Raw genomic sequence first — 27,933 nt, forward strand, 5'->3', positions numbered from 1 at the left:
CCTGGGTTTGATCCCTGGGTCAGGAAGATCTCCTGGAGAAGGAAATGACAACCCACTCCAGTTCTCTTGCCTGGAAAATCCCATGGACTGAGAAGCCTGGTAGGCTACAGTCCATGGGGTCGCAAAGAGTTGGACACGACTGGGCGACTTCACTTTCATATAATAATTAATATTATAATAATTTGACCTAAAGTCTATATTTTGGTGAGCTCATGTACCCTTGACATTGGTGAAAGTACAAGTTCCATCTACTTTTTGAGACACTGAATTTAGCCTATGAACTCCCATTTCTGAAAGCATAAGACATGAGGAGTCATGATAACTCAAGGTGAGAACTACTTCGTTACATATTGTTGAAAATAATTACTGCTGATTTTATATTATTGGACTTTATATCACACTGAATTAAATTATAAACCTCAAAGAGTTTATTCACACATTTTTAGCTGAAAGCACAGACCAGCATTTGTGATCTGCTTTCCATTAAGGTTCCCAATAAAAATCTCTGAGATGCTGAAGGCTTATGAATTTCTTTCTATAGAAACAAAGGCTCTATAAATCCACAAGCACTTTAGTCTCTTAGAGAAAAAAAAAAATTACAAAAGAGAAATGATAGATGAGCCTTGCTAGAAATTTTAATTAAACCTCTGTGACTGAAAAATTCTGAATCAGGCCAGAGGCAGCTGCATTCAGACATGACCTGCTATCACAGCAGAGGCGGGGACATGCGTCAGGAAATAGACACCCTGTGAGAACAGCCACAGTACCCTTGAATTTCATTTCGCCCGGCTCGCCATAAGGTCCAGCTTTGAAGGGCCTTGTGCGAGACCTCTCTAGCTCAGAGAATAAGTCAGAATACAAAGAAATCGGCTCTTGGTTGCTTAGTGACAGGAGAGTATGGACCACAGCGTGTCTTTAGTGTGTGTGTGCTGGCCCTTGTTTGTCAGAAGACAGGATGCCCTGTCATTCTGCACTGCTTGCTGCAGTGATTAAGTAATTAAAAGCCCTGACCATGGAAGTTTCCATATGAAACTTCTCAAAGAACTAGGATTAAAGAATACAGGCTACCCACATAAATATTATAATAAATGCTCCTCTTCTGTTGCAGGCTTTACCAACCAGGCATTTAGGAGATGCATGCTTTCTTATCCATACTTCCACAGGTTCACTCCCAGGTTTTGACATGCTCTGGGGGACAGGAGGAAGAACTTGAACTTGATATAACATGAACATGGTTCCATCTTGATTCCATCGCTTATTAGTTGTCTGACTCTAGTCTGTTAATCTCTTCATCTAGCTAGCCTTGGGGATTGTTTGTGATAAGGTCAAACTGCCCTTAATTCAAAGTGCTTGGTAAATAGCCAAGCATTAAATAAATATAAAGTGCTGTAAGTAATTTTTACTTTATTTCTAAACCACAGTTGCTCTCCTTTACCATATGTACTGAAAATTAAAGACTTATATGGCTGATTGAATTTAATCTGGCTCTAAATTAGAATTAAAGTGCTTGCAAGTCAATACATTTCATGAAAAAGCATGCTATTCTTTACTGCAACCATCCTTGTAGTGAGAGTCTCCTGTATGGATCCCACTAAAATAGCATAACAAAAACAAAAACCACACTCAAAAGAACAGACCATTTTAGTATCAATATGAAGTAACTCTTGTGCCTTTAATTCTCCCCACAAATTATAGAATCAAAGCCTTAATTTCAAGGCCACAGTTAATGCTTGATGATCTGCAAAGTGGTCATTCAGATATGCCCAATCTCTGTGTTGTGTATCCCAATTTTTCCCGGGAAAAACATGGTGGATCCCTAGACACTCTTATTTTCCTCTGTGTGTTACTCACTCAGTCGTGTCTGACTCTTGGCAAACCTATTGACTGTAGCCCACCAGGCTCCTCTGTCCATGGAATTCTCCAGGCAAGAATACTGGAGTGGGTTGCCCTGCCCTTCTCCTACTTTCCTCTAAGGCCGTAGAAATCTAAATTGGACACACCACTGCCTGGAATAAAGACTAATTTCTTAGTTTCTCGGACAGGTAGATATGACTACATTTCTAAGTTACAGCCAATGAGATGTAAGCAGAAGAATCAAGTGAGTCAGGGATTTTCTGTAAATGTCCCTTCTTCATCCTCCCCTCCATGATTCTGCAAGAAACACAGAGCTACCTAGGACCATATACCTGAGACCCACCAGTAGTGACAGCAGTGTTGAGCTGGCGAAACTGAGTCCCTGAGAACTTTGAGGAGCAGAGTCATCAAACTAGGGCTGGATTTTTATGATGGAGAAATAAACTGTCTTTAAGGCATTGATGTTTTGTTTGTTTCTGTTACAGCCAATTTACAAAATTACTTTTCCACAGCTTCGTTTTCAGAGTCCCTCAACTTTCAAAACTACTGCATTATGCCTCAATGATATCTGTTTATTTTAGTGCAATGCATTTGATCACTATCGATTAGGCAACTTTGATATGCAAGAACAAGTATAGGAGAGTATGTTGTATTGAGGAACCAGTGAGCAACTCCAACACACGTAACACCTAAGATGCTTAATGGTGAAAGAAGGGGAAGTCCCAGTGTGCTTAACAGAAAAACGTAGTCTATCAGGGCCCAGTGTGGGGAGGAAAAGGAAGGTTTGTTGGGGGATGAGACATTAGCAATAAGAACTAAAAAATGAGATGTTAACTGATGGACAGAGAGAGAAGGTGCATTTCAGAAAGTGGAACCGTATTTCCAAAGGCCTTTGAGCAGGAAGCAGCAGACTATGTTGTAAAAAGAGAAGTCAGTTTAGTTAGAACAAAACAATGGTGACACCAGTGAAAAGAGAGTCAAGGTCTAAGACCTCTCATTCTATTCCTCATTGTCTCTCCATCACCTTCTAAGCTACAAGGATGGGCCCTGAGATGAGAAAAATGACTAGACTTCATAAAGAAGAAAATTCTAGGTCCTGCTTTTCACAATTTTCTTGTGGGGGAGGAGATAGAATTTAAACCCACACCATAGAATCAAAGTATTCCCTGATTCTAGATTTTTGTTTTTTGTTTTCTTTTTTTTTTCCCCAAAAAAGGATAAGCACTGAAGTAAGAAAAGATAACACTTAATGGGATCATTGTTTTGCCCTGGTTTATATAAGAATGAACAGACCCAACTAAAATATGCAAGTCATCCCTCTCAACAGAACTCTGCTTGTTCCCCTCCGCTTCCAGTCCTTCTCATTTACCAAGATAAATAAATAAACGAAACTCTCTTCTTTGACAGAATCTGGCTTCTCAGAATTTTTGGTTTCCTACTTCAGAAAATATTAATGCATTTCACTGAGCCAGTGTGGGCGGACATACATTTACCATCTTTCACGGTCCTGAGAAGAGAGAAAGCTTATTAAAAGGATTAAAGAATCCACAGAGGACACTAGAGGGCGGGTGTCTCATTTGAATTTGCTGTGATGTCTGCCCATAGACTTGGACCACAGTAGGTAGGCACAACCAGGGTGTTCCCATTTCCCAGAACTGTTCAAATATAAGGTAAAAAAAAAAAAATTGCTATCCTGCTTCTCAAATAAGCCAAGCTTTGCATTTGCTTTTCCTTTCACCTCTAAATAGCTTTCCCTGTTATTTCTCAAGTCTGGCTCTTCCTCCATGTTTAAGTCTCACTCCCAGTATCATCTCCTAGGAGAGGTCATCCCTTAGAGCTTTTCCTAAAATAAGCTCTCCTGAATCCTGTTGCTTTATGTTACATCAAGTGTTTCCTTCTACCTTCATTAAACCCCAAATTACCTTATTATATGTGCTTACTTGGGCTTCCCAAGTGGTGCTAGTGGCAAAGAATCTACCTATAATGCAGGAGACCCAGGTTCAACCCCTGGGTCAGGAAGATCCCTTGGAGTAGGAAATGGCAACTCACTCCAGTATACTAGCCTGGAAAATTCCATGGGCAGAAGAGCCTGGTGGGCTACAGCCCATGGGGCCACAAATAGTTGGACATGACCAAGCATACAATTGACTGTTGACCAGGGGATTTTGGCAGAAACTAATACTTGTGACAGAAAGCGAAGAGGGACTAAAAAGTCTCTTGATGAAAGTGAAAGAAGAGAGTGAAAAAGTTGGCTTAAAGCTCAACATTTAGAAAACGAATATCATGGCATCTGGTCCCATCACTTCATGGCAAATAGACAGGGAAACAGTGTAAGACTTTATTTTTCTGGGCTCCAAAATCACTGCAGATGGTGATTGCAGCCATGAAATTAAAAGACTGACTTACTTACTTACTCCTTGGAAGGAAAGTTATGACCAACCTAGATAGCATATTCAAAAGCAGAGGCATTAGTTTGCCAACTGAGGTCCGTCTAGTCAAGGCTATGGTTTTTCCAGTGGTCAAGTATGGATGTGAGAGTTGGACTGTGAAGAAAGCTGAGCACCGAAGAACTGATGCTTTTGAACTGTGGTGTTGGAGAAGACTCTTGAGAGTCCCTTGGACTGCAAGGAGATCCAACCAGTCCATCCTAAAGGAGACCAGTCCTGGATGTTCATTGGAAGGACTGATGCTAAGGCTGAAACTCCCATACTTTGGCCACCTCATGCGAAGAGTTGACTCATTGGAAAAGACCGTGATACTGGGAGGGATTGGGGGCAGGAGGAGAAGGGGACGACAGAGGATGGGATGGGGGTGGCATCACCAACTCGATGGACAAGAGTTTGGGTGAAATCCGGGAGTTGGTGATGGACAGGGAGGCCTGGTGTGCTGCAGTTCATGGGGTTGCAAAGAGTCAGACACAACTGAGCAACTGAACTGAACTGAACTGAATACTTGTGGCTGGCAATTTTTATTTTGGCTGGCCCAAAATTAATTCTGCTATTTCACTAACACTTCGCAGGTTATTACACTCAATAGTTGCACCTGACATACCTGTGTAGTCCTCTAATTTTCATGAAATGTGGTTTTCAATCCACTCTTCTGTAGAAGCAAAAGCTGGAGCATTCTCCAGCACCAGGAGTTTCATTTTCACTTTTCATATCGGAATCAATCGCTAAGATTTTTCATGTCTTTTTGTTGGTCTAATATTCACACTGTCTGAATCAAACTATATTCTGAAGAATTATCATCTTCTGAGAAACTAGTATATATGTTGCTCGGATAATCAGAGAAAACACCTGCATAAAATTCACAGAAAAATTACTCTTAACTTAAAATTTTGCAAAGTGTCATTTTTGAAAATTTTATGTTTACAATATAATCATGTACAATATAATACAATATAATAAAACCTAGTGGAGCAAAATGTGAGTGATAACAATCATAAATTGTATAATGAGCCCCTGATCAATTCTAAGCTCTAACAGCTTAATGTGGTGATGTTAATGGTGTTGTGCTGTATTGCTGCCTGTGTGTGATCAGTTCTGTTTGACTCTGCCACCCTATGAGCTGTAGCCTACCAGGTTCCTCTCTCCATGGAATTTTCCAGGCAAGAATACTGGAGTGCCTTGCCATTTCCTACTCCAAGAGAATCTTCCCGACCCAGGGATCAAATCTGCCTCTCTTACATCTCCTGCATTAGCAGGCGAATTAGGAAGATTCTTTACCACAAGCATCACCTGGTTTAAAAATGTATTGATACGTCTCTGGTCAATAATATAAAATGTATCTGTCTCTTCTAGAAAGTATACTCCTTAAAGGCAGTGACCTTGTCTCACTACTCAAGTCTCAGGAGCTAAAAAAAAATTTGTGGAATATCTGGTGAATGAATGAAAAACTGGTCAGTTCTTTAAAATGGGTATTATCATAATTCACATTACAGATGACTCACAGAGATTTTCAATAACTTGATCAAGGTTTTACAGCCAGTTGATGGAAGAATCACTTGACCTCAGAAAATCTTTTAAGCTATATATGTTTCTTCTCTTAATTTTTTTTTTCGGCGGGGAGTAATGTATATTAAGAAAATCATCATTTTCAAAATTCTCATTTCTTCTTTGACTCTTCCCTCTGTCCTATCAATATCCAGTCAACTCCACTCTTAAACTACTATTTATACTGTCCGTCCTTTTTCTTTCTATTCTCTCTGCCACCATTTTTATTAATGGTCACATTCTGGGAACTATTGGAATAGCCTCCTGCTTAGTTTCATTATTTGTTCTGCTCCAGTCTCTAACTCTACGTATGTCTCTCCCAGAAGAACTGCCTTAAACTTGGACTTTATCGTGCTATTGAGTCACATCTCCAGTCGCTATCTGTTGCTATTAGCTTCAATTGTACACTTTTTGGCTTTTACACTCAAGGCCCTCCCTAGCTGTCCCCAACCTTTCTCACACTATTCTCTCCTTAAACTCTCTACATGATCTCCAGTTAGATAGCCCCACTCACTATTCAAACATCTCTAGAGTTCTTCCTAGTCTTCAACAATTTTCACCCTATTATTCTCCAAAAACATGCCTTTCCACATTTAAATTGCATTCATTTATCAAACCACTGGAGAATTTCCACCTTCTTTTAGAATGTTTTCCAGATAACTCCAGTGTACATGGGTTCACCTGTCTCCAAGTTCATTAGTACCTAGAACAGTGCCAAGCTCACTGTAGGTGCTTAGAAAATTTTTGTCCAGTGAATTACTGAACACATAGCTGAAATCATGCTCTGTCTTATGGTAGCTTTTATTTTGTCTTATTTTATCTACACTGTTAACTCTTGGGTCCCTTTCCAACTGGATCTTTGAGGTCTGAGATCATAGACTCCTATTCATCTCCTCATACACAGGAAGCAATGCCTCTTGTCTGAAAGACAACCCCTCACGCTTTAACCAAGTAAGCCTAATATCACACTGTATTATTGATAAACTTACACTCTCTGATTTGCTTTATGGCTCAGGATTTAACAACTACTACACACATAACAGCAACCCACTCCAGTACTCTTGCCTGGAAAATCCCACGGACAGAGGAGCCTGGTAGGCTACAGTCCATGGGGTCGCAAAGAGTCGGACACAACTGAGAGACTTCACTTTCACACACATAACAACTGACCCCACAGAGAGGAGACACTGGAGATTCAAAGTATATCCCTCCTTTTTCTTCAGTTAATATTTTACCATCATTAATATACTGTGAAAACAAATTACCAATCTGAGCAATTTCCTGTTCAAATTCTAGCTTCAAATTTTTCTAACGTTTCTGATCCTCATGAAATAATACCCTAATATTACAGTATGCCAATAATGTAATGACAACAAGCTAGGCATAGAAACTGGTATATAATAGGGCCCATACACTTCATACAAAAGATATACCAACCAATGTCACTTCTTCTCAATACTATGCGAGTATTGTCAGTTAATAAGTGTCATGGAAATTCAGGGGAAGTATAAATTAATGAAGGCTGGAGCATTACAGGGAGATACCTGAAATTCTCTTCAACAACAGTGTAATAATTATTGAGTCTAGGTACATGTAAATCTGGTTTATACGGTCCCTACCTGCTATAAATATGTAATCTGTGATTTAACTTTGATAGCTTTACCTATGCTTTTAAGAGAAAGATAAGTGGATGATACTGACAATTTTCTCTTTAATCACTTGGACATTGCTTTAACCCAATCACAAAGAGGCCTTCCCAGCTACTGTCACCAAAGCAGCAACACATACTACCTCTCTTCTACATTATAGTGTTCTGTCTCATTTCTTACTAATCCATGAGAATAGTTAAATTTATTTATTGACCTATGTCAAGAGTCACCAAAGTATAACCCATAAAACAAATACGAACCTCATCCTACTTTTATAAATAAAGTTTTATTGGAACACCATCATGTTCACTCGTTACATATTGGCTAAGGCTGCTTTTGTGCTAACACAACAGAGTTGAGTAGCTGTGACAGAAACCGTATGGCCCCCAAAGCCTAAAATATTTATATCTGGCTTTTTACGATCTTACCCTTGGCTTATAAGTTTCTTGTCCATTTCCTCACTCTCAGAACATGAAAAGAGAGTTTTTGTTTACTACTTTAACTGTGACATTTGTACCTGGGACCTAATAGGTGGTGCATTGCTGTTGCTGGCCATTCTTGGGGACTTAACAGGAGGAGGGTCAATAGTGTTAACCAAGATCCATATGAATTCAGCTGTGCATCTGGAATCACTGCTTTCTGGGTATGCATGTAATAAACGCATATAAAGAAATGTGTAAATGGCCAAAGAATACTCTAGGGAGGATTCTTGGCCCAAAGAACAGCTTTCACAGAAAATCCCTTGGTCTCACTGCTGGGCTTACTGGGGGCAGGGCACTATGTTTTTTATAGCACTGCTATGCTAAATGAAACATGCTCTAAATCACCAGGTAGGCCTAGAACTGAGAATCTGGGTAATATCTGGAGAGTAAGAGTTTAGAGTAACAAATTCCTAAACAAACTTGTTGATAAGAACACCAGCCTGTACCTTTTTATTAATTTATTGTATTCTTGTCAATTGATATTTCCCAGAGATTTTAAAGAAAAAATTAAAAGAAAACCCCACAACAGTTATGAAAACACCAATTTCCCAAGAGTCTCTTTTAGTTTCTAGATATAGCTTAGAATTTTATTCTACATAAACTTCTCACCAAAGAAACTTTATTAACAAGTGGGAATTCTGACCTCCTGAAATGCAGCCAATTCCTCTATGCTAGGCAGACATGTCAGAATAAGCCAATGTCAACATGTCAATTTTCCAATATTCTGTTTAAGGTACAAAGATGAACTTAATAGTGTCTCAGTGTTCAATAATACCTAGATATTATTTACTTAGAAAGAGAGCTTTGTCTGAGAGGCCATAATATGTATTATATCTGGAAGTTTTATCAGACAGGCCTCCAGGTTGAGCTGACACTGTCATGACCCATACACTCCCCAAGCCAATATGGTTGGATGTATTCCACTAATTTTATATCATTTCAGTTCATTCTCTACACTATAGCCTAAGCGATTTAAAATATAATCTAGTCCTATCTCTTCCTTTCTAAAAATTCCCCGGAATCTCTACATGTCCTTCAGGAGAAAGCCAAAGCTTTCATAATACATGTAGGCTGAGATGGCTCTGTGTGTCTGCTCACATGTCTCACCTTGCCACAAGCCTCTCATCTCTCCCTCCTCCCCGTGTCCTCTGCTCTGAAGGCTGCATTTCTAAGAATTTTGGTAATGTCTTATTCTCTGTAGCACCCCCTTCATCACTTTCTACCCTATCTCTTTTCTCTGGTGCTTCTGAGCCCCTGTGCATGTTGTTTCCTTTCTGATTCTGATTGAAACACTTTCCCTTCCTTTTTTTTTTGTCTAACCTTTGCTTATTATTTGAGTCTCATCTCAGACTTTTCTTTCTCCTGATAGCTTTTCTGGATTTCTGAAGTCCAGATTAAATAGAAAAACCCTGTGGTAAATAACATACTATTAGGAACACCACCCCCATATCTAACTCCCTAAAATGTATCCCATGAAAGACTCATGAGCTCTAACTTAACTGTGACGTCTCCCCCAACGTGATCTAAATTCTTCAAATCAATAGATTAAGCACAGCTTTAAGTATTCTTCCAACTCTCCCAAGCAATTATTTGTCTCTTAGATAAATCTATAATTGTGTCACTATCAAAAAAATTACAGGAGTTGTTCTTTTAAAACATAGCAAAAGTGCTCTGTTTAAAATGACCCACTATAGAGACTTCCCTGGCTGTCCAGTGGTTAAAACTGCACCTTCCAGTGCAGGGACTGTGGGTTTGATCCCTGGTCAAGGAGTGAAGAACCCACATAGCCAAAACCGAAACATAAAACAGAAATGATATTGCAATAAATTCAATGAAAAAAATTTTAACAATGATCAACATAAAAAAATGAAATAAAGAAAATGGCACACTAAATGTATCTTAATTAAAAACATAAGATTTGTTTTGAAAGCCCTTCACTTTAAGGAAATCAAAGAGGATGAAGGCAAGCCACTTGTAATAAATAGCTCCAATGCCTAGGAATACGAGAAAACACCTGTTTTTCTGGAGACATACTTGTAATAGAGTAAATAGGATTGGAGATAATGATATGAAGTTGCATTAAAATAAAAATGGAGCATTCATGTGTTTAACTAGAAATGTCTGGGCAGCAAACACTGGGTGGCGGCATGTTAAGCACACCAGCAACTCCCTTACTAGCTCTGGTTATCCAGATGTTGCTAAAATTTAAGTGCCATAACCTAAAATGATGCTTGCCACATTTTTTGTAATCTGCTATGGGTAGAGGGTCAAAAACACGGTATCTTGGGAGTAAAGAAAATCAGTCTAAGAAGTGCCAATAATAGGAGGCAGGAAAGGTGATTTTGCTTCAGAGAGAACAACAATTTACACCAAACAAGTCCCAAAGCAGGTGCCTAGTGCCAGGCCTGTACAGACCCAGCAAGATCTGAAGGTGGTGTAGATATCTGAGACTAAGATCAAGGTATGGCATTAGGGATATACAGCAAAGATGACTACAGCGTAAGCCCCACCTGTGGAAAGGGGTCAGAATGAGGCAAAGAGAATGAAAACTGGGAAAAGAATCAGATGATGAGACTCAGAAATGAAAATAGTTTGGCATGCCTCCCTAGCAAGAGTTGGAAGGGCCACAGGGCTGAGATTCTGCAGGGAATAGTGTGAGAGCAAAATGGGACCTCAAGCAGTGACTGCGGCACCCAGGAGGAGGAAGAACTAGGAGCTTAGGATTTGTTGGCCTCCTGGTATTTCAGCCCTGGGGTCCAAGCTTTCTAAACTGTGCTTGTCACAGCCTAGCAAGATCTTCCTGTTCTCTCAGAACCACCTGTGTTCAAGGGTGAAAGAACAGATAACTCCCAAAAGGGTCTGTACCCACCAAATATAAAGCTCAGCTGCAAAAGTTTGCTCTGGGCACTAGAGGGTCTCTTGAGAAACCTATATGCAGGTCAGAAAGCAACAGTTAGAACTGGACATGGAACAACAGACTGGTTCCAAATAGGAAAAGGAGTACGTCAAGGCTGTATATTGTCACCCTGCTTATTTAACTTATATACAGCGTACATCATGAGAAACGCTGGGCTGGAAGAAACACAAGCTGGAATCAAGACTGCCAGGAGAAATATCAATAACCTCAGATATGCAGATGACACCACACTTATGGCAGAAAGTGAAGAGGAACTAAAAAGCCTTTTGATGAAAGTGAAAGAGGAGAGTGAAAAAGTTAGCTTAAAGCTCAACATTCAGAAAACTAAGATCATGGCATCTCGTCACATCACTTCATGGGAAATAGATGGGGAAACATTGGAAACAGTGCAGGACTATTTTGGGGGGCTCCAAAATCACTGCAGATGGTGATTGCAGCCATGAAATTAAAAGACGCTTACTCCTTGGAAGAAAAGTTATGACCAACCTAGATAGCATATTCAAGAGCAGAGACATTACTTTGCCAACAAAGGTCTATCTAGTCAAGGCTATGGTTTTTCCTGTGGTCATGTATGGATGTGAGAGTTGGACTATAAAGAAAACTGAGTGCCAAAGAATTGATGCTTTTGAACTGTGGTGTTGGAGAAGACTCTTGAGAGTCCCTTGGACTGCAAGGAAATCCAACCAGTCCATCCTAAAGGAGATCAGTCCTGGATGTTCTTTGGAAGGAATGATGCTGAAGTTGAAACTCCAATACTTTGGCCACCTCATGCGAAGATTTGACTCATTGGAAAAGACTGTGATGCTGGGAGGGATTGGGGGCAGGAGGAGAAGGGGACGACAGAGGATGAGATGGCTGGATGGCATCACCGACTTGATGGACATGAGTTTGAGTGAACTCCGGGAGTTGTTGATGGACAGGGAGGCCTGGCGTGCTGTGATTCATGGGGTCGCAAAGAGTTGGACACGACTGAGCGACTGAACTGAACTGGGTCTCTGAACAATGACTCCAGGAAGCGTCTTGATCTTGATTATAGTGCATTTCACTTCAATTAAGACAATGTCAGTGTTGTCATCCTATGTTTGTATTTAGATTGGAAGAAAAATGAGTGGCCAAGACGAGGACCCACTTCCAAAATTTGACAAAGTCTGCTTTCTTCCCAGGGGAAAATGGGAAGGTAAAGAAAAGGAAAGAGGAGAATTCTGTACTGCTCTAACACTCCCAAAAAGAGATGTAAACTGCCTCCCAAAGAACTAACCTGTGAGCTCCTTTACAAACCTCCTATAAAACCGACACTGCTTACTGAAATCATACCAACTTGAAATATTTTCTGCAGAGATGCACCCTAAAATAGGAAGGACTCTGATGAAGGTTATCAGATAACTACATTCTTGACGAACTCATGCCTTTTTGAAAAACACTTATGGAAAGTTTTTTTGTTTTGTTTTTTGTTTGTTTGTTTGTTTTACTTTACAATATTGTATTGGTTCTGCCACACATCAACATGAATCCGCCATGGGCATACGGGTGTTCCCCATCCTGAACTCCCCTACCACCTCCCTCCCCGTACCATTTTGGTTTTTTTAAGAGAGAAGCAGAGAGAGGTGTGGCAATTTAAGTCATGAAAAGAACAAAGAACACAGAGGAAACTTGTCAGGCAACATCTTCTTCTTCAAGATATCTAAGGAATGAAAAGGGAAATTTCACACCAGCGAGCAAGAGTGGTTCAACTGATTACGGTGATAGATGGCAGTCAAGGCTATCATAGCCAGGTCAGAGCAGCGGGTTTAGGTTTCATATTTAGTACTAACTTGCTTCACAAGTCATTATGCAATGACTTTCAACAGGTCTAAGGAAAGTGATGGCTGCTGTTTTTCTACCACCCAACATGATCATCTAATATTCTAGAGTATTTTCAGGTTCATTGAAGAGATTTTAGAAGTGACTCTAAGGAAATTCATTTCCTTCTCCTTCTTGCCAATTATTAATATGGACAACCAATTAAGTTATATGCCATTAACAGAATTATCACCAATGTGTGACCAATTACTTATATAGTTAAGCATGATCTTTACAAAGAAACACAGCTTACAAACAATATCCTTGAGATTTCTAAAAGTTCTTTGCATATGCCACATACTCATGTATTTGATGAATGAGTGCAGAAATAAATCACAAATCAATAAATGCATTTAACAATACATTTTTGAGATCTAATCTAGTTCTCATAATGTAGTTTCAAGATACACCCATCCTGTTTAAAGAAAAATGGACAAAATGGGACTTTTCTAACAGTTATTTATGTGAAATTGACAAGACTTACTCAAGTAAGCTATTACTTGTGGATCATAATTATTAATATTTAAAAACTAAAAATGAGCCAATATTTATATCTACACTGATAGCCTCAGGGCTTCAAATTTGAGACTTACTCCATTTCTATCTCTGTCACTTTTCTTATAATAAACTAATAAATCACATGTATTAGTTAAAACCCTGCTGATAGATCTGGAGGCTGGATATGGTGTCAGGAGCCAAATTTGGCAAAGATCCATGGGATTCATGTGTCCGATCATGAAAGGCAATTTGTACAATAGGAATAGAATGGAAATATTCTGAAATTACATGGCATTTCATTTTTATTCCACAAGTATATTATTTTAAATATTTTCAGGCAAAGGCTAAAATGACATTGCATACAGAAACTAAACCCAGGTTTATACTTTCAAATAATTTTGATAACAAGCTCAGTAAAGGAACACACTGGAGCAAGGAAATTGCACTAAGAAAAGACAAAAATTACTAGGTTACTGCCTGCCACACACCCACCATAAGCCCTAGGTTGCCATTTTTATAAACTGTTATGGGAATACCGAAGGAGAAGCAGCATTTTCAAACTCTCACTGAAAAAGGAAAAAACCACAGGTAAAAAATTCACTTTTGGATGCTCAACTTCCCTCACTTGATGGGAGGCCAAGAGTCCACCGTGAAAGCAATGTGGAGAAGCTTTCCCCCTAAGTTTTTAAATTACTAAATCATTACTTAAACTATCTAAGTGATTACCTTCAACGTCTGCTTTGCTTTGGCTATGGAGACATAGTCACAACCATGAAGACCCTACTGAAACAAGAAGATATAAAGTTCATAAAATGCTCTCTGTCTCAACAGCAGAAAGGCACATGGATGTTACCTGAAAATGCAAACTGTGATCTTTTTTGACGAGATTAAAGAAAATCTTTACTTTCAAGTTATAATGACTATTCTTACATTTCTTCATATCCTAGAGTCAAAGGAAGTTTTTAATGCCTAATAATCCACATTAAGTGATAACTAAGGCATAAACAGTCTGAGAATTCATAGACACTTTAAAATATAAATGTTTAGAACTATCCATTTTGTGGGGTCCTTCAGTGTCCTGTTCCTTGCTGAATTCTTAGTTTAATAAGAGATACATGTAAGGAAATAATTTTTCCCCAAAACAGACATCAAGTCTATGTCTTGATTCCATAACTGAAATATATCAGGCTCTAGAGAAGGTTTCATGAAACTGTAGAGAAAATTGTTATGAAAATACAGTCTTTATTTTCTCTATGAAATTTCCTGTTTTAGGTGAATATCCTGCCATCTTGTTCTGACTTCCCTACTTACTTGACTTCTTGCATTTATTCAAGGTTTCACCATTATATTTCCATTCAGAAAATTGTGTGACATGTGAGTATATTAATACTTCCTTCTGATGAAATTTAAAATGTACGTAGGTAGTGTATTTATGCAGATTAGAAATCTCACAATGGTCACATATTCATCAGGAGATGCCCAGTTTATCTGAAAGGTAACTGGTTGAAAGTCCTTCAGTTATAATTGAAGGACATGTCCCAGATTCTCTGCCTAAGCATCAGGGTTTCAAAGTAAAGTTATCCTTGGGTAACATTCATTTCCCCTCCCGTGATTAGATGTTATTATGGGCGTAACTTACTATTCAAGGTTATCTTCCATTTTATCCTTAGAATATTTCATTTCTACCGTGTGTGTGTGTGTGTGTGTGTGTGTGTGTGTGTTATCCATCAGATCTATGGATATTGTACATGAAGAAAGATCCCACTCAATCCTTGCTGCCAGTATGTCAATTAAAAATTCAGGCTTCTTTGGAATTCTTCTAGTGCTCATTGTGGGATTTCTTTTTGTTATAAGATGTTGAATAAATACAGGAGATAGATGAGCTACCCAAGATTGGATAAGAGCTCATTCCTCTCTTGGCTTCTGAGAACACTTTTCGGCTCCTTGTCATGTTGGTTGAAGGTTGACAGGGAAATTAGAAGAAGGTAGAAAGATAGTTTGTAAACATCACCATGGGTGCAGGATTTTGTGACATATACATTATGGTCCAAAGTGCCTCTGTGCAAGGCTGAAGCCTACTGTAGCCATAGGTGGACAGGCCAATAACACTCCTAAAGCTCTGTGTGCCATATGTTTCCATAATTTCTCTATTAATCGAGGACTTCAAAAGACCATGATCATCAAAAGAAGAGTACCAGATGGGTAACATTATCATAGCTAACACATTGGTGGATGATGACAAATTACTGTGTTACTATTTATCTGGGTGTTGCAGTTTAGAATGGAGTCCTTGGGGACCTTATACCTACTGCCAAAGTTAGAAGAGAATTTGAAATCCCATGTCCGCCCTTTACCTGCCTTCAAATGAGGCCTTGGAGGTACTATCCAATTATCTCTGCCCCACATATTTTATGAGGCTGGGTTTCCAGAAAAATATGAATAAATGACCATGTTTAGAGTGAAAGTTACAGACTGTTAACTAAGGTGTCCGTTTCTGTGAAAATGAAAAAAAAAAAATTGTAGAGCTAGTTAAAAAAGAGAAGGCATGAGAAAGTCCTTTACATGGTGATACTTCAAATAATTATAATTTTTCCATGGAGTTTATAGCCCCCTTAAATGTGATGTCTGTAATACAAGCTAGATTGTAAAACCTCTGGGCAAGAGAGAAGGCATTTCTCCATACCAGCCAAGAATGTTGGAAGGACAGGTGTGAGTCCAGTGCAGGAAGATTAGAAGTTGGCCAGAGAAGCTGGTATGTAAAAGGAAATGAAAGTAAGAGAAAGCTACAGCTAGGAGAAAAGTCATATAATGTAGTGATTTCTTGCTGGTGTTCTTTTAGGGAAATGGGACAAATATCTCTAAATAACTCACTGCGATTTTTTTTTTTGTAACATTAGGACTTTCATTAGAGTAAAACAAATTGAGTACATATCCTAACGTTAATATTAAACCCAAATTCTTATATCTTGTTCCTCCCCAAATCTACATAAGGAATCTCCTCAAGGTCTTAGCATGCCTCTAACAAGATGGCAGGAAATGACAGAATATACCCTAAACAACATACAGCCAAGCTTCAAATGAAAATGTTGCTACTACTATAAGTGGAAAACACCATTCTAGTGAATAAAAATTTGAAATGAATCAGTAAGATTTCTTCAGTAAAAGTCTTGACAGTTAGATGATGAAGGTACCTTCTGGGTCCAGAACCAAGCAAGATTCCATGATTTACTGAGGAACGGAAATGCAAAATGTCAGCTATTAGAAGGGAAAGACAAGGCAAGGTCTGTCATGACTCAGTCTGCAGAAACTTAACTCACTGACTTTATGAAAAAGATACCAAAAAATAAATGAGTCCTAATTTATTATAGTCAATGTTGTCATTACAAAATTGCTACCGTGCTATGTTCAGTGCAAATGCAAGATAGCTACAGTTATAAAGTATGTTTCTTAATGAATCTGGCTGCATTCTGTTTATGCAATTTGGCCCTTGGAAGGATAATACACAATTTATAATGACAGATATTTCACAGGTTTGTTCTTTGGCTGCTAGAAGACTCATCAATAATTTAACAACATGACACCCTTTCTTTAAAATTGTTTCATATACTTTCACTTTGCAAAACTCATTTTAAAAATTACTCATATTTATATCAGCATAGAACATGTAAACCAACCAAGAAATGTTCTTGTTGGAAAGACTAAAAAAGGAAGAAAGAAAAATCTTATAAACTTTACAATTTCACATTATTATGTAATGCAAGGGAAATGATTCTTAAATCAAAAATAGAAGAAAAAAACAAAGGGTTTCATTTATTCCAAAAATTTAAAAAATACTTCAAAGGGGAATTTTACTGTGTGATATTTTCAGTTCAGATAAATTCAGTCACTCACTCGTGTTCAACTATTAGTGACACCATGGACTGCAGTACACCAGGATTCCCTGTCCATCACCCACTCTCAGAGCTTACTCAGACTCGTGTCCATTGATTCAGTGATGCCATCCAACCATCTCATCCTCTGTTGTCCCCTTCTCCTCCCACCTTCAATCTTTCCCAGCATCAGGGTCTTTTCCAATGAATCGGTTCTTCACATCAGGTGGCCCAAGTATTGGAGTTTCAGCTTCAGCATCATTCTTTCCAATGAATACTCAGGACTGATTTCCAGTAGGATGGACTGGTTTGATCTCCTTGAAGTCCAAGGGACTCTCAAGAGTCTTCTCTAACACCACATTCAAAAGCATCAATTCTTCAGCACTCTGCTATCTTTTTAGTCCAACTCTCACATCCATATATTACAACTGGAAAAACCAAAGCTTTGACCAGACAGACCTTTGTTAGTAACGTCTCTGCTTTTTAATATACTGTCTAGGTTGATCATAGATTTTCTTCCAAGGAGCAAGCATCTTTTAGTTTCATGGCTTGCAGTCACTATCTGCAGTGATTTTGGAGTTCCCCCCACCCCACCCCCACCAAAATAAAGTTTCTCACTGTTTCCATTGTTTCCCCATTATTTGCCATGAAGTGATGGGACCAGATGCCATGATTAGTTTTCTGAATGTTGAGTCTTAAGCCAATTTTTCCCTCTCTTCTTTCACTTTCATCAAGAGGCTCTTTAGTTCTTCTTCACTTTCTGCCATAAGGGTGGTGTCATGTGCATATCTTAGGTTATTGATATTTCTCCCAGCAATCTTTATACCAACTTGTGCTTCATCCAGCCAAGCATTTCACATGATGTACTCTGCATGTAAATTAAATAAACAGGGTGACAATATACAGCCTTGACATACTCCTTTCCCAATTTGGAACCAGTCTGTTGTTCCATATCCAGTTCTAACTGTTGCTTCTTGACCTGCATACAGATTTCTCAGAATAGAGGTCAGGTGGTCTGGTATTCCCATCTCTTTAAGAATTGTCCACAGTTTGTGGGTGATTAACACAGTCAAAGGCTTTGGCATAGTTAATAACACAGAAGTAGATGTTTTTCTGGAACTCTCTTGCTTTTTTGATGATTCAGCGGAAGTTGACAATTTGATCTCTGGTCCCTCTGCCTTTTTTAAAACCAGCTTGAACATCTGGAAGTTCTTGGTTCGCGTACTGGTGAAGCCTGGCTTAGAGAATTTTGAGCTTTACTTTGCTAGCGTGTGAGATGAGAGCAATTGTGTGGTAGTTTGAATATTCCTTGGCATTGCCTCTCTTTGGGACTGGAATGAAAGCTGACCTTTTCCAGTCCTCTGGCCACTGCTGAGTTTTCCAAATGTGCTGGCATATTGAGTGCAGCACTTTCACAGCATCATCTTTTAGGCTTTGAAATAGCTCAACTGGAATTCCATCACCTCTACTAGCTTTGTTTGTAGTGATGCTTCCTAAGGCCCACTTGACTTCGCATTCCAGGATTTCTGGTTCTAGGTGAGTGATCACACTATCATGGTTATCTGGGTCATGAAGATCTCTTTTGTATAGTTCTCCTATGTATTCTTGCCACCTCTTCTTAATATCTTCTGCTTCTGTTAGGTCCAAACCATATCTGTCCTTTATTGTGTCCATCTTTGCATGAAAAGTTCCCTTGGCATCTCTAATTTTCTTGAAGAGATCTCTAGTCTTTCCCATTCTATTGTTTTCTTCTATTTCTTTGCACTGATCACTGAGGAAGGCTTTCTTATCTCTCCTTGCTATTCTTTGGAACTGTGAATCAATTGGGTATATCTTTCCTTTTCTCCTTTGCCTTTCACTTCTCTTTTCTCAGCTGCTTTTCAGGCCTCATCAAACATTTTGCCTTTTTGCATTTCTTTTTCTTGGGGATGGTCTTGATCACTGCCTCCTGTACAATGTCACGAACCTCAGTCCATAGTTCTTCAGGGACTCTGTCTATCAGATTTAATCCCTTGAATCTACTTGTCACTTCCACTGTATGATCATAAGGGATTTGATTTAGGTCATACCTGAATGGTCTAGTGATTTTCCCTACTTTCTTCAGTCTGAATTTGTCAATAAGGCATTCATGATCTGAGCCACAGTCAGCTCCTGGTCTTGTTTTTGCTGACTGTATAGAGCTTCTCCATCTTTGGCTCTAAAGAATATAATCAATCTGATTCTGGTATTGACCACCTGGTGATGTCCATGTGGAGAGTCTTCTACTGTGTTGTTGGAAGAGGGTGTTTGCTATGACCACTGTGTTCTCTTCGCAAAACTCCATTGGCCTTTGACCTGCTTTTGTTTTGTATTCCAAGGCCAAATTTGCTTGTTACTCCATGTATTTCTTGACTTCCTACTTTTGCATTCCAGTCCCCTATAACGAAGAGGACATCTTTTCTGGGTGTTAGTTCTAAAAGGTCTTGTAGGTCTTCATAGAACCGTTCAACTTCAGCTTCTTCACCATTACTGGTTGGGGCACAGACTTGGATTACTGTGATATTGAACGGTTTGCCTTGGAAATGAACAGAGATCATTCTGTCATTTTTGAGATTTTGAGATTTGTCTATTGGCAGAGTGTTCTGACAAAACGTGGTCCACTGGAGAAGGGAATGGCAAACCACTTCAGCATTCTTGCCTTGAGAACCCCATGAACAGTATGAAAAGGCAAAGAGGCATGACACTGAAAGATAAACTCCTCAGGATGGGAGGTGCCCAATATGCTACTGGAGAAGAGTGGAGAAATAGCTCCAGAAAGAACGAAGAGGTGAAGCCAAAGCAAAAACAACACCCAGCTGTGGATATGACTGGTGATGGAAGTAAAGTTCAATCCTGTAAAGAGCAATATTGCATAGGAACCTGGAATGTTAGGTCCATGAATCAAGGCAAATTGGAAGTAGTCACACAGGAGATGGCAAGAGTGAATGTCAACATTTTAGGAATCAGTGAACTAAAACGGACTAGGATGGGTGAATTTAACTCAAATGACCATTATATCTACTACTGTGCACAGAAATCCCTTAGAAGAAATGGAGTAGCCATCATGGTCAACAAAACAGTCCAAAATGCAGTGATGTTTGAAATATATGGAATTTAATATATAAAGAAATATAATTTAATCCTGGATCAGCCACTTACTAGCTGGATTACCTTGGGAAAATTGTTAAATATCTATTATCTGCAGCTTCATCATCAAGAAAATGTACAAATTAACAATCACACTGATTCTTTTCAAAAAGTAGTAATGAAAAATATGTGTGCTAAGTTGCTTCAGTTGTGTGTCTGACCCTTTGGACCCCATGGACTGTAGCCTGCCAGGCTCCTCCATCCATTGGGTTCTCTAGGCAAGAATACTGGAATGGATTCCCATGCCTTCCTCCAGGGGATCTTTGCAAGCCAGAGACTGAACCTGGGTCTCCTGCATTGCAAGCAGATTCTTTACCATTCTTTGAGCCAGCAGAGAAGCCCCTGTGAAAATACGACATAATGTATAAGTAAGTGCAATTTGGCTTTCCAAGTGGTAAGAACCCACATGCCAGTGCACGAGACATAGGAGACAGTGGTTTCATCCTGGGTTGGGAAGATCCCCTGGAGGAAGGCACAGTGACCCACTCCAGTATTCCCGCCTGGAGAATCCCATGGACAGAGGAGCCTGGTAGGCTATGGTCCACAGGGTCACTAAGAGTCAGACACAACTGCAGTGACTTAGCACAGCACACACAGCACAAGTATATTTCACAAACCATACAAAAGAAATACTCTACCCTCCACCAAGTAACACAGTTAGGAAAAAGCATTATAAAAAATTACTCAAAACTTAGGTTTAGGGAAAATTATTTCAAAAGGATTAACTGCTATGCCAAAACTTTTCAGATTGTACTTTGTCACAATCTATATACAAAAAGTACACAAAAAGTACTTTGTACTTTTTAATAAAGGGCCTAATTTAGACCCTTTATTAAAAATACTAAAAGGTACAAAATGCAATTTTATCTCTCCAACCCACCATATCCGGGTCAGAGAATCCTTTCATATATAACAAAATTAATGGGATTTAATATTGATAACATAAAAGCAAACTGGAAATGGAAATATATAACTGTAGTAATTTGAGAATATCCCTTTGTTCACTCACCAAATAAATCATTTTTGGGGAAAGATCTTTCAAGTCTGGCCAATATACTGAAAAAAAAATCAATAACTATGTTGAACAATGTGAAAACCATTCTGGTTTTTCTGAATTTTGTGTGTGTGCGGGGGGCGGGAGCGGGGGTGTTATTGTTTTCTAAGATTGTTTCTTGGGTAATCTCTTCTAACAGGCATTGGCTATTAAATTCCATGCTTTACCAAACCACCGCAGCAAAGGAATAAGCAAATTAGGAGCTCCCATCAAGTACAGGTCAATTATCAGTGGATGCTGAAAGCTGAGCAGCAATACTCAACACGACATGCCAGTGACTAGATAGTCTGAAACAGAATGAATAGCACATAGTTAAAAACATGGGCTCTGAAATCAGATATGTTGAATTCAAAGAAAGATTTTAACTCCTATAGCTGTGTGACATTTGGGGAGTAATTCACTTCCTAATACTTGATTTCCTTATTGTCTATATATATATACAAAAGAATCCATGATAAATTTGGTACAATGAATTTTTCTCAATGGCAGGAAGGTACAGCAACGCAGAAAGTGGGAATAAAAGTCATAGGTCCTATGTATTTCCTCAATTGAAGCTGTTTACTTTTCCAACGTTTTTGTAAGCTTAAATAATTTTATTTGTGGCTAGTAAAGAATATTATCCATTTATTCTAGATGTAGTGGAATGGCAAAAGAAAATGATTCAAGGTGAAATAGAGTCACACATGTATTGTACAACTTAAAGGCATGGTAAGCTTTGCTGATCCAGTTTGAGATAAGTAAAAATGCTTATCAGTTCAGTTAAAAGGTAGACATAATATTTTTTTAAAAAATCTACTCAATGCTAAGTGGCAAATATTGGCAAATTCTCAAGGAAAAGAGTTTTTGGGTTTGAGCTCTTATTTATCGTTCATCACACTTGATATACTTCTCTAACTTTTAAATAAGAATATAGAGAATGGCCCAGATATATTACTCTTTCAATTCTTTTAAGAGATATCAAGTTGTATTTTTCTTTCTTGTTTTCCAATTTAGTGTCAAATGTAGTACTGGGTGCAATCATGGACAAAGTCTAGCTCATGTTTTTCTATGTTTAAAGGTTTTCATTCTTAAGGAATAAATCTCAGAAAGGTTAACATCCATTCAGCTGATTTCTTTTATAGCTGTGGTCAATCACTATTTGTTTATTTTGCATTCATCCAAGATATATACTTTTCTCTGAAAGAAGAGGTTAAAAAGACATTAACATTTGCAAAGTCCTTTGAGAGATGTGTTACCAAAGTGTAAATTATATCCTATTGGGCCAACCTCATTGAACATGAATAAATTACAAAGAAATGAGAGTGTCTTTAATGGAGAAAAGACATTATTAAGAAGAAATCTTAAAGTGTTTGAATACATTTTAAATGTTCTTGCTTGCTCTTTCTGAATTAGTGTTCAGTTTTGAGGCAGTTGGGCAAAGAAAGGTACTCAGTCTGGAAATATTCGTGCCCTAATAGCAGCCATGTTTCTCTCATCATGGATTAGAACATTATAAAAGCTTTGAGATTTTATATGTGTATCAGAGGCAAACATGACCATTTTTTCCCTAAAAGTTATATATCCCATTAGACAGTTTTGAAATCATAATTGCTGCTCCCATAAATTGCTAAATATATGAAATATTTATATCCTTGCTATTCAAGAAAATGAATTTTCAACATTCAGCTACTGAGGACGGGCTGTTTATGCAATGTTTCCACTAAGATAAATGAAAGTTTTACTCCTTGCTACTTGTTTAAAACTCCTTTTCATTTTTACACAAGAGCCCATTTTTCATTACCAGGAAAGGTATGCAATTTGAACCATGTTACTTTTTATTCACAGTAAATCAATATATGTCATAAGAGCAGAAAAGAAAGTCACATTACTCCCTATCATTGGACCTTCCCTTAGAGCAAGTCCCAGAAGACATTGCCAGGTTGGGTTGCTATAGCAACAGAGCTCTGGTACCTCTTTTGCTTGGCTTGTTGTAGTGAGTTGTTTTTTACACAGAGGTATAACCCTGAAGATTTTTTATAGTAAAGAAGAAATTACAAAGAATCAATAATAATGTGTGTGGCTTTTCCATTGATTTGTGATGACTTAATTCAAAACTAGTATAATGGAGGTGACTGCATAACATTTCAAATCCCTTTGCTGAGTTCCAATTAAATTATTCATTGCCCTTTCCATAGGCTTCCTAAATAATCAGATTTCTTAAAATATGAAGAAAAAAATATTCAGACTCTTCAGAGTGTTAGAATGAAAACTGATATGGTTTACCCAATTGTAAAAATCTGCTATTAAAATGTCTTAAAATAATATTAATCCACTTAAAAATATCAATAATTAGTAAAAAGACAAGAAAACTATATTAGCAATGTAAAAAATTATCTTTTGACTTCCCTTAAAAAGATATAAGATATAATGATGTTTTCTTCCAAATATCAACATGAATCAGCCATAGGTATGAACATGGGAAGCCATAGGTCCCTTCCCTCTTGAACCTCCCACCCATCAAAAATTCTGTAAAGCAATTATCCCTCAATTAAAAAATAAATAAATAAGATATAATGGTGGAAAGTAAGATATCTTATTGTCTTATATAGGCCATATAAACCATTTTGAATAGTGTCTGTCATACAGGTAAACACCTAATAATTATTAAAATTTCTCTTACTACCACAATACAGTCAGGCAAACAAATTAAATCCTTTGCCTTACACTGCATAGTACTATTGATTATGCAATTGTAATACCTTTTGTATCTGAATATTTGTAAAGTAAAAATGATAAGGAATACACTACTATATAGTTGAGCCTTAAACTTATTGGAAAAAGGTGCAAGTCCTTTTTACAGGACTAACCTTGTGAATAAAAATCTGCATCTAATGGACATGCCATAGGCAGGCAGCTTAGAATGGAGTGTGTTATGGATTTGGGAGTCAAAACCTAGATTTTGTGCATCATACTATTTACTTAAGACCCTAACCTTAATTAAGTCTTTGTCTTTTCATGTATAACAAAAGGATAAAAACATTTTCCCAGCTCAGTGGTAGAGAAGTCAGTGAGACAATGTACATAAAGCACCTGTTATAATGCCTGGTGCAAATGATGTTTATTAAATTTCAGCTGCCTTTCCTTTACAGTTTTCCAGGCATTTCCTTGAATCATAATTTCCAAATGGAATTTACATATAAAATGATATAAATTCAACATTTCTTAGAAATACTTTGCTATGTGTATGCATATATACTCAGTCTTGTCCAACTTCTTGCAACTCCATGCGCTGTATAGCCCACCCAGCTCCTCTGCCCATGGGATGTTTCCAGGCAAGAATACTGGAGTGAGCTGCCATTTCCTACTCCAGGGGATCTTCCCAACCCAAGGGTCAAACTCGTGTCTCCTACTTCTACATTGGCAGACAGATTCTTTACCACGTTGCCACCTGGGAAGCCACACTTTGATATAAATGGATTTTAACTCTGGTAAACTGTAGAAAACTTTCATACAATTATATGTTACAAATTATTTTTTCAATTCTGGTTTCCTCGGTGTGTATGCCCAGTAGTGGGATTGCTGGGTCATAAGGTAGTTCTATTTGCAATTTTTTAAGGAATCTCCACACTGTTCTCCATAGTGGCTGTACTAGTTTGCATTCCCACCAACAGTGTAGGAGGGTTCCCTTTTCTCCACACCCTCTCCAGCATTTATTGCTTGCAGATTTTTGGATCACAGCCATTCTGACTGGTGTGAAGTGGTACCTCATTGTGGTTTTGATTTGCATTTCTCTAATAATGAGTGATGTTGAGCATCTTTTCATGTGTTTGTTAGCCATCCGTATGTCTTCTTTGGAGAAATGTCTATTTAGTTCTTTGGCCCATTTTTTGATTGGGTCGTTTATTTTTCTGGAATTGAGCTGCATAAGTTGCTTGTATATTTTTGAGATTAGTTGTTTGTCAGTTGCTTCATTTGCTATTATTTTCTCCCATTCAGAAGGCTGTCTTTTCACCTTGCTTATATCTTCCTTTGTTGTGCAGAAGCTTTTAATTTTAATTAGATCCCATTTGTTTATTTTTGCTTTTATTTCCAGAATTCTGGGAGGTGGATCATAGAGGATCCTGCTGTGATTTATGTCTGAGAGTGTTTTGCCTATGTTCTCCTCTAGGAGTTTTATAGTTTCTGGTCTTACATTTAGATCTTTAATCCATTTTGAGTTTATTTTTGTGTGCGGTGTTAGAAAGTGATCTAGTTTAATTCTTTTACAAGTGGTTGACCAGTTTTCCCAGCACCACTTGTTAAAGAGATTGTCTTTACTCCATTGTATATTCTTGCCTCCTTTGTCAAAGATAAGGTGTCCATATGTCTGTGGATTTATCTCTGGGCTTTCTATTTTGTTCCATTGATCTATATATCTGTCTTTGTGCCAGTACCATACTGTCTTGATGACTGTGGCTTTGTAGTAGAGCCTGAAGTCAGGCAAGTTGCTTCCTCCAGTTCCATTCTTCTTTCTCAAGATTGCTTTGGCTATTCGAGGTTTTTTGTATTTCCATACAAATCTTGAAATTATTTGTTCTAGTTCTGTGAAAAATGTGGCTGGTAGCTTGATAGGGCATACACACTGAGGAAACCAGAATTGAAAGAGACACATGTACCCCAATGTTCATCACAGCACTGTTTATAATAGCCAGGACATGGAAACAACCTAGATGTCCATCAGCAGATGAATGGATAAGAAAGCTGTGGTACATATACACAATGGAGTATTACTCAGCCGTTAAAAAGAATTCATTTGAATCAGTTCTGATGAGATGGATGAAACTGGAGCCAATTATACAGAGTGAAGTAAGCCAGAAAGAAAAACACCAATACAGTATACTAACACATATATATGGAATTTAGGAAGATGGCAATGACGACCCTGTATGCAAGATAGGAAAAAAGACACAGCTGTGTATAACGGACTTTTGGACTCAGAGGGAGAGGGAGAGGGTGGGATGATTTGGGAGAATGGCATTCTAACATGTATACTATCATGTAAGAATTGAATCGCCAGTCTATGTCTGATGCAGGATACAGCATGCTTGGGGCTGGTGCATGGGGATGACCCAGAGAGATGTTATGGGGAGGGAGGTGAGAGGGGGGTTCATGTTTGGGAACGCATGTAAGAATTAAAGATTTTAAAATTTTAAAAATAAAAAACTAAAAAAAAAATTATTTTTAATTAATTTGGTTGATAATGTCTTTCCCAAAGTATGTTTGCATGACCTCCTAGCCCAGGATAATGCTCTGGGGAAAAAAAGGTGGCATAGGGACCATTTCCATGGTCGGATACATTTAGAAAATACTACATAATATATCTCATTCTCATGATTAATATATCACATTAATATATTCAGCCCTCCAGGAAATCTCAGATAATCCAGATAAATAAATTAGTATTATTTAGTGCTAAATAGTATAAATTCAGGAGTTGGACCTTTGAATCCTACTTTCATCACTTCAGTTCAGTTGCTCAGTCATGTCCGACTCCTTGAGACCCCCTGGGCTGCAGCACGCTAGGCCTCCCTGTCCATCACCAACTCCCAGAGTTTATTCAAACTCATGTCCTTTGAATTGGTGAAGCCATCCAACCATCTCATCCTCTGTCATCCCCTTCTCCTCCCGCCTTCAATCTTTCTCAGCATCAGGTCTTTTCAAATGAGTCAGTTCTTCATATCAGGAGGTCAAAGCACTGGCATTTCAGCTTCAGTATCAGTCCTTCCAAGGAATATTCAGGACTGATTTCCTTTGGGATGGACTGGTTGGATCTCTTGAAGTCCAAGGGACTCTTCAAGAATCTTCTCCAATGCCACAGTTCAAAAGCATCAATTTTTTGGCACTCAGCTTTGTTTATAGTCCAACTCTCACATCCATACATATATGACTACTGGATAACCATAGCTTTGACTAGATGGAACTTTGTTGGTAAAGTAATGTCCCTGCTTTTTAATATACTGTCTAGGTTGCTCATAACTTTTCTTCCAAGGAGCAAGTGTCTTTTAATTTCCTGGCTGCAATCACCATCTGCAGTGACTTCGTAGCCCAAGAAAATAAAGTCTCTCACTGTTTCCAATGTTTCTCCATCTATTTGCCATGAAGTGATGGGACCAGATGCCATGATCAGGTTTTCTGAATGTTGAGCTTTAAGCCAGTTTTTCACTCTCTTCTTTCACTTTCATCAAGAGGCTCTTTAGTTCTTCTTCACTTTCTGCCATAAGGGTGGTGTCATCTGCATATCTGAGGTTATTGATATTTCTCCTGGCAATCTTGATACCAACTTGTGCTTCATCCAGCCCAGTGTTTCTCATGATGTACTCTGCATATAAGTTAGATAAGCAGGGTGACAATATACAGCCTTGACATACTCCTTTCCCAATTTGGAACAAGTCTTTTGTTCCATGGCAAGCTAACTGTTGCTTCCTGATCTACATACAGGTTTCTCAGAAGAGAGGTCAGGTGGTCTGGTATTCTCATCTCTTTAAGAAATGTCCACAGTTTTTTGTGATCCACACAGTCAAAGGCTTTGACATAGTGAATAAAGCAGAAGTAGATGTTTTTCTGGAACTCTCTTGCTTTTTCAAAGATCCAACATA

At 38.3% G+C, this 27,933-nt stretch overlaps 1 protein-coding gene across 5 annotated transcripts in view; it reads right to left on the reverse strand.

Moving 5' to 3' along the window:
• GAS2 (growth arrest specific 2) overlaps positions 1 to 27,933 on the reverse strand; it is a 141,106-nt gene that overhangs the window by 30,498 nt on the left and 82,675 nt on the right. The window contains exon 8 of one of the 5 annotated variants that reach the window (XM_069564982.1): positions 20,214 to 20,607. The exons of 3 other annotated variants lie outside the window; for them this stretch is intronic. In XM_069564982.1, the coding sequence (XP_069421083.1) occupies positions 20,578 to 20,607 (30 nt within the window). In that variant the 3' untranslated portion in view covers positions 20,214 to 20,577. Of the gene's footprint in view, positions 1 to 20,213; positions 20,608 to 21,274; positions 21,607 to 27,933 lie in introns of those variants that run through there. One more of the 5 variants, XM_069564983.1, reaches the window with a different exon arrangement.

Source organism: Ovis canadensis, chromosome 21 (assembly GCF_042477335.2).
Source record: "Ovis canadensis isolate MfBH-ARS-UI-01 breed Bighorn chromosome 21, ARS-UI_OviCan_v2, whole genome shotgun sequence".
NCBI classification, from domain to species: domain Eukaryota; kingdom Metazoa; phylum Chordata; class Mammalia; order Artiodactyla; family Bovidae; genus Ovis; species Ovis canadensis.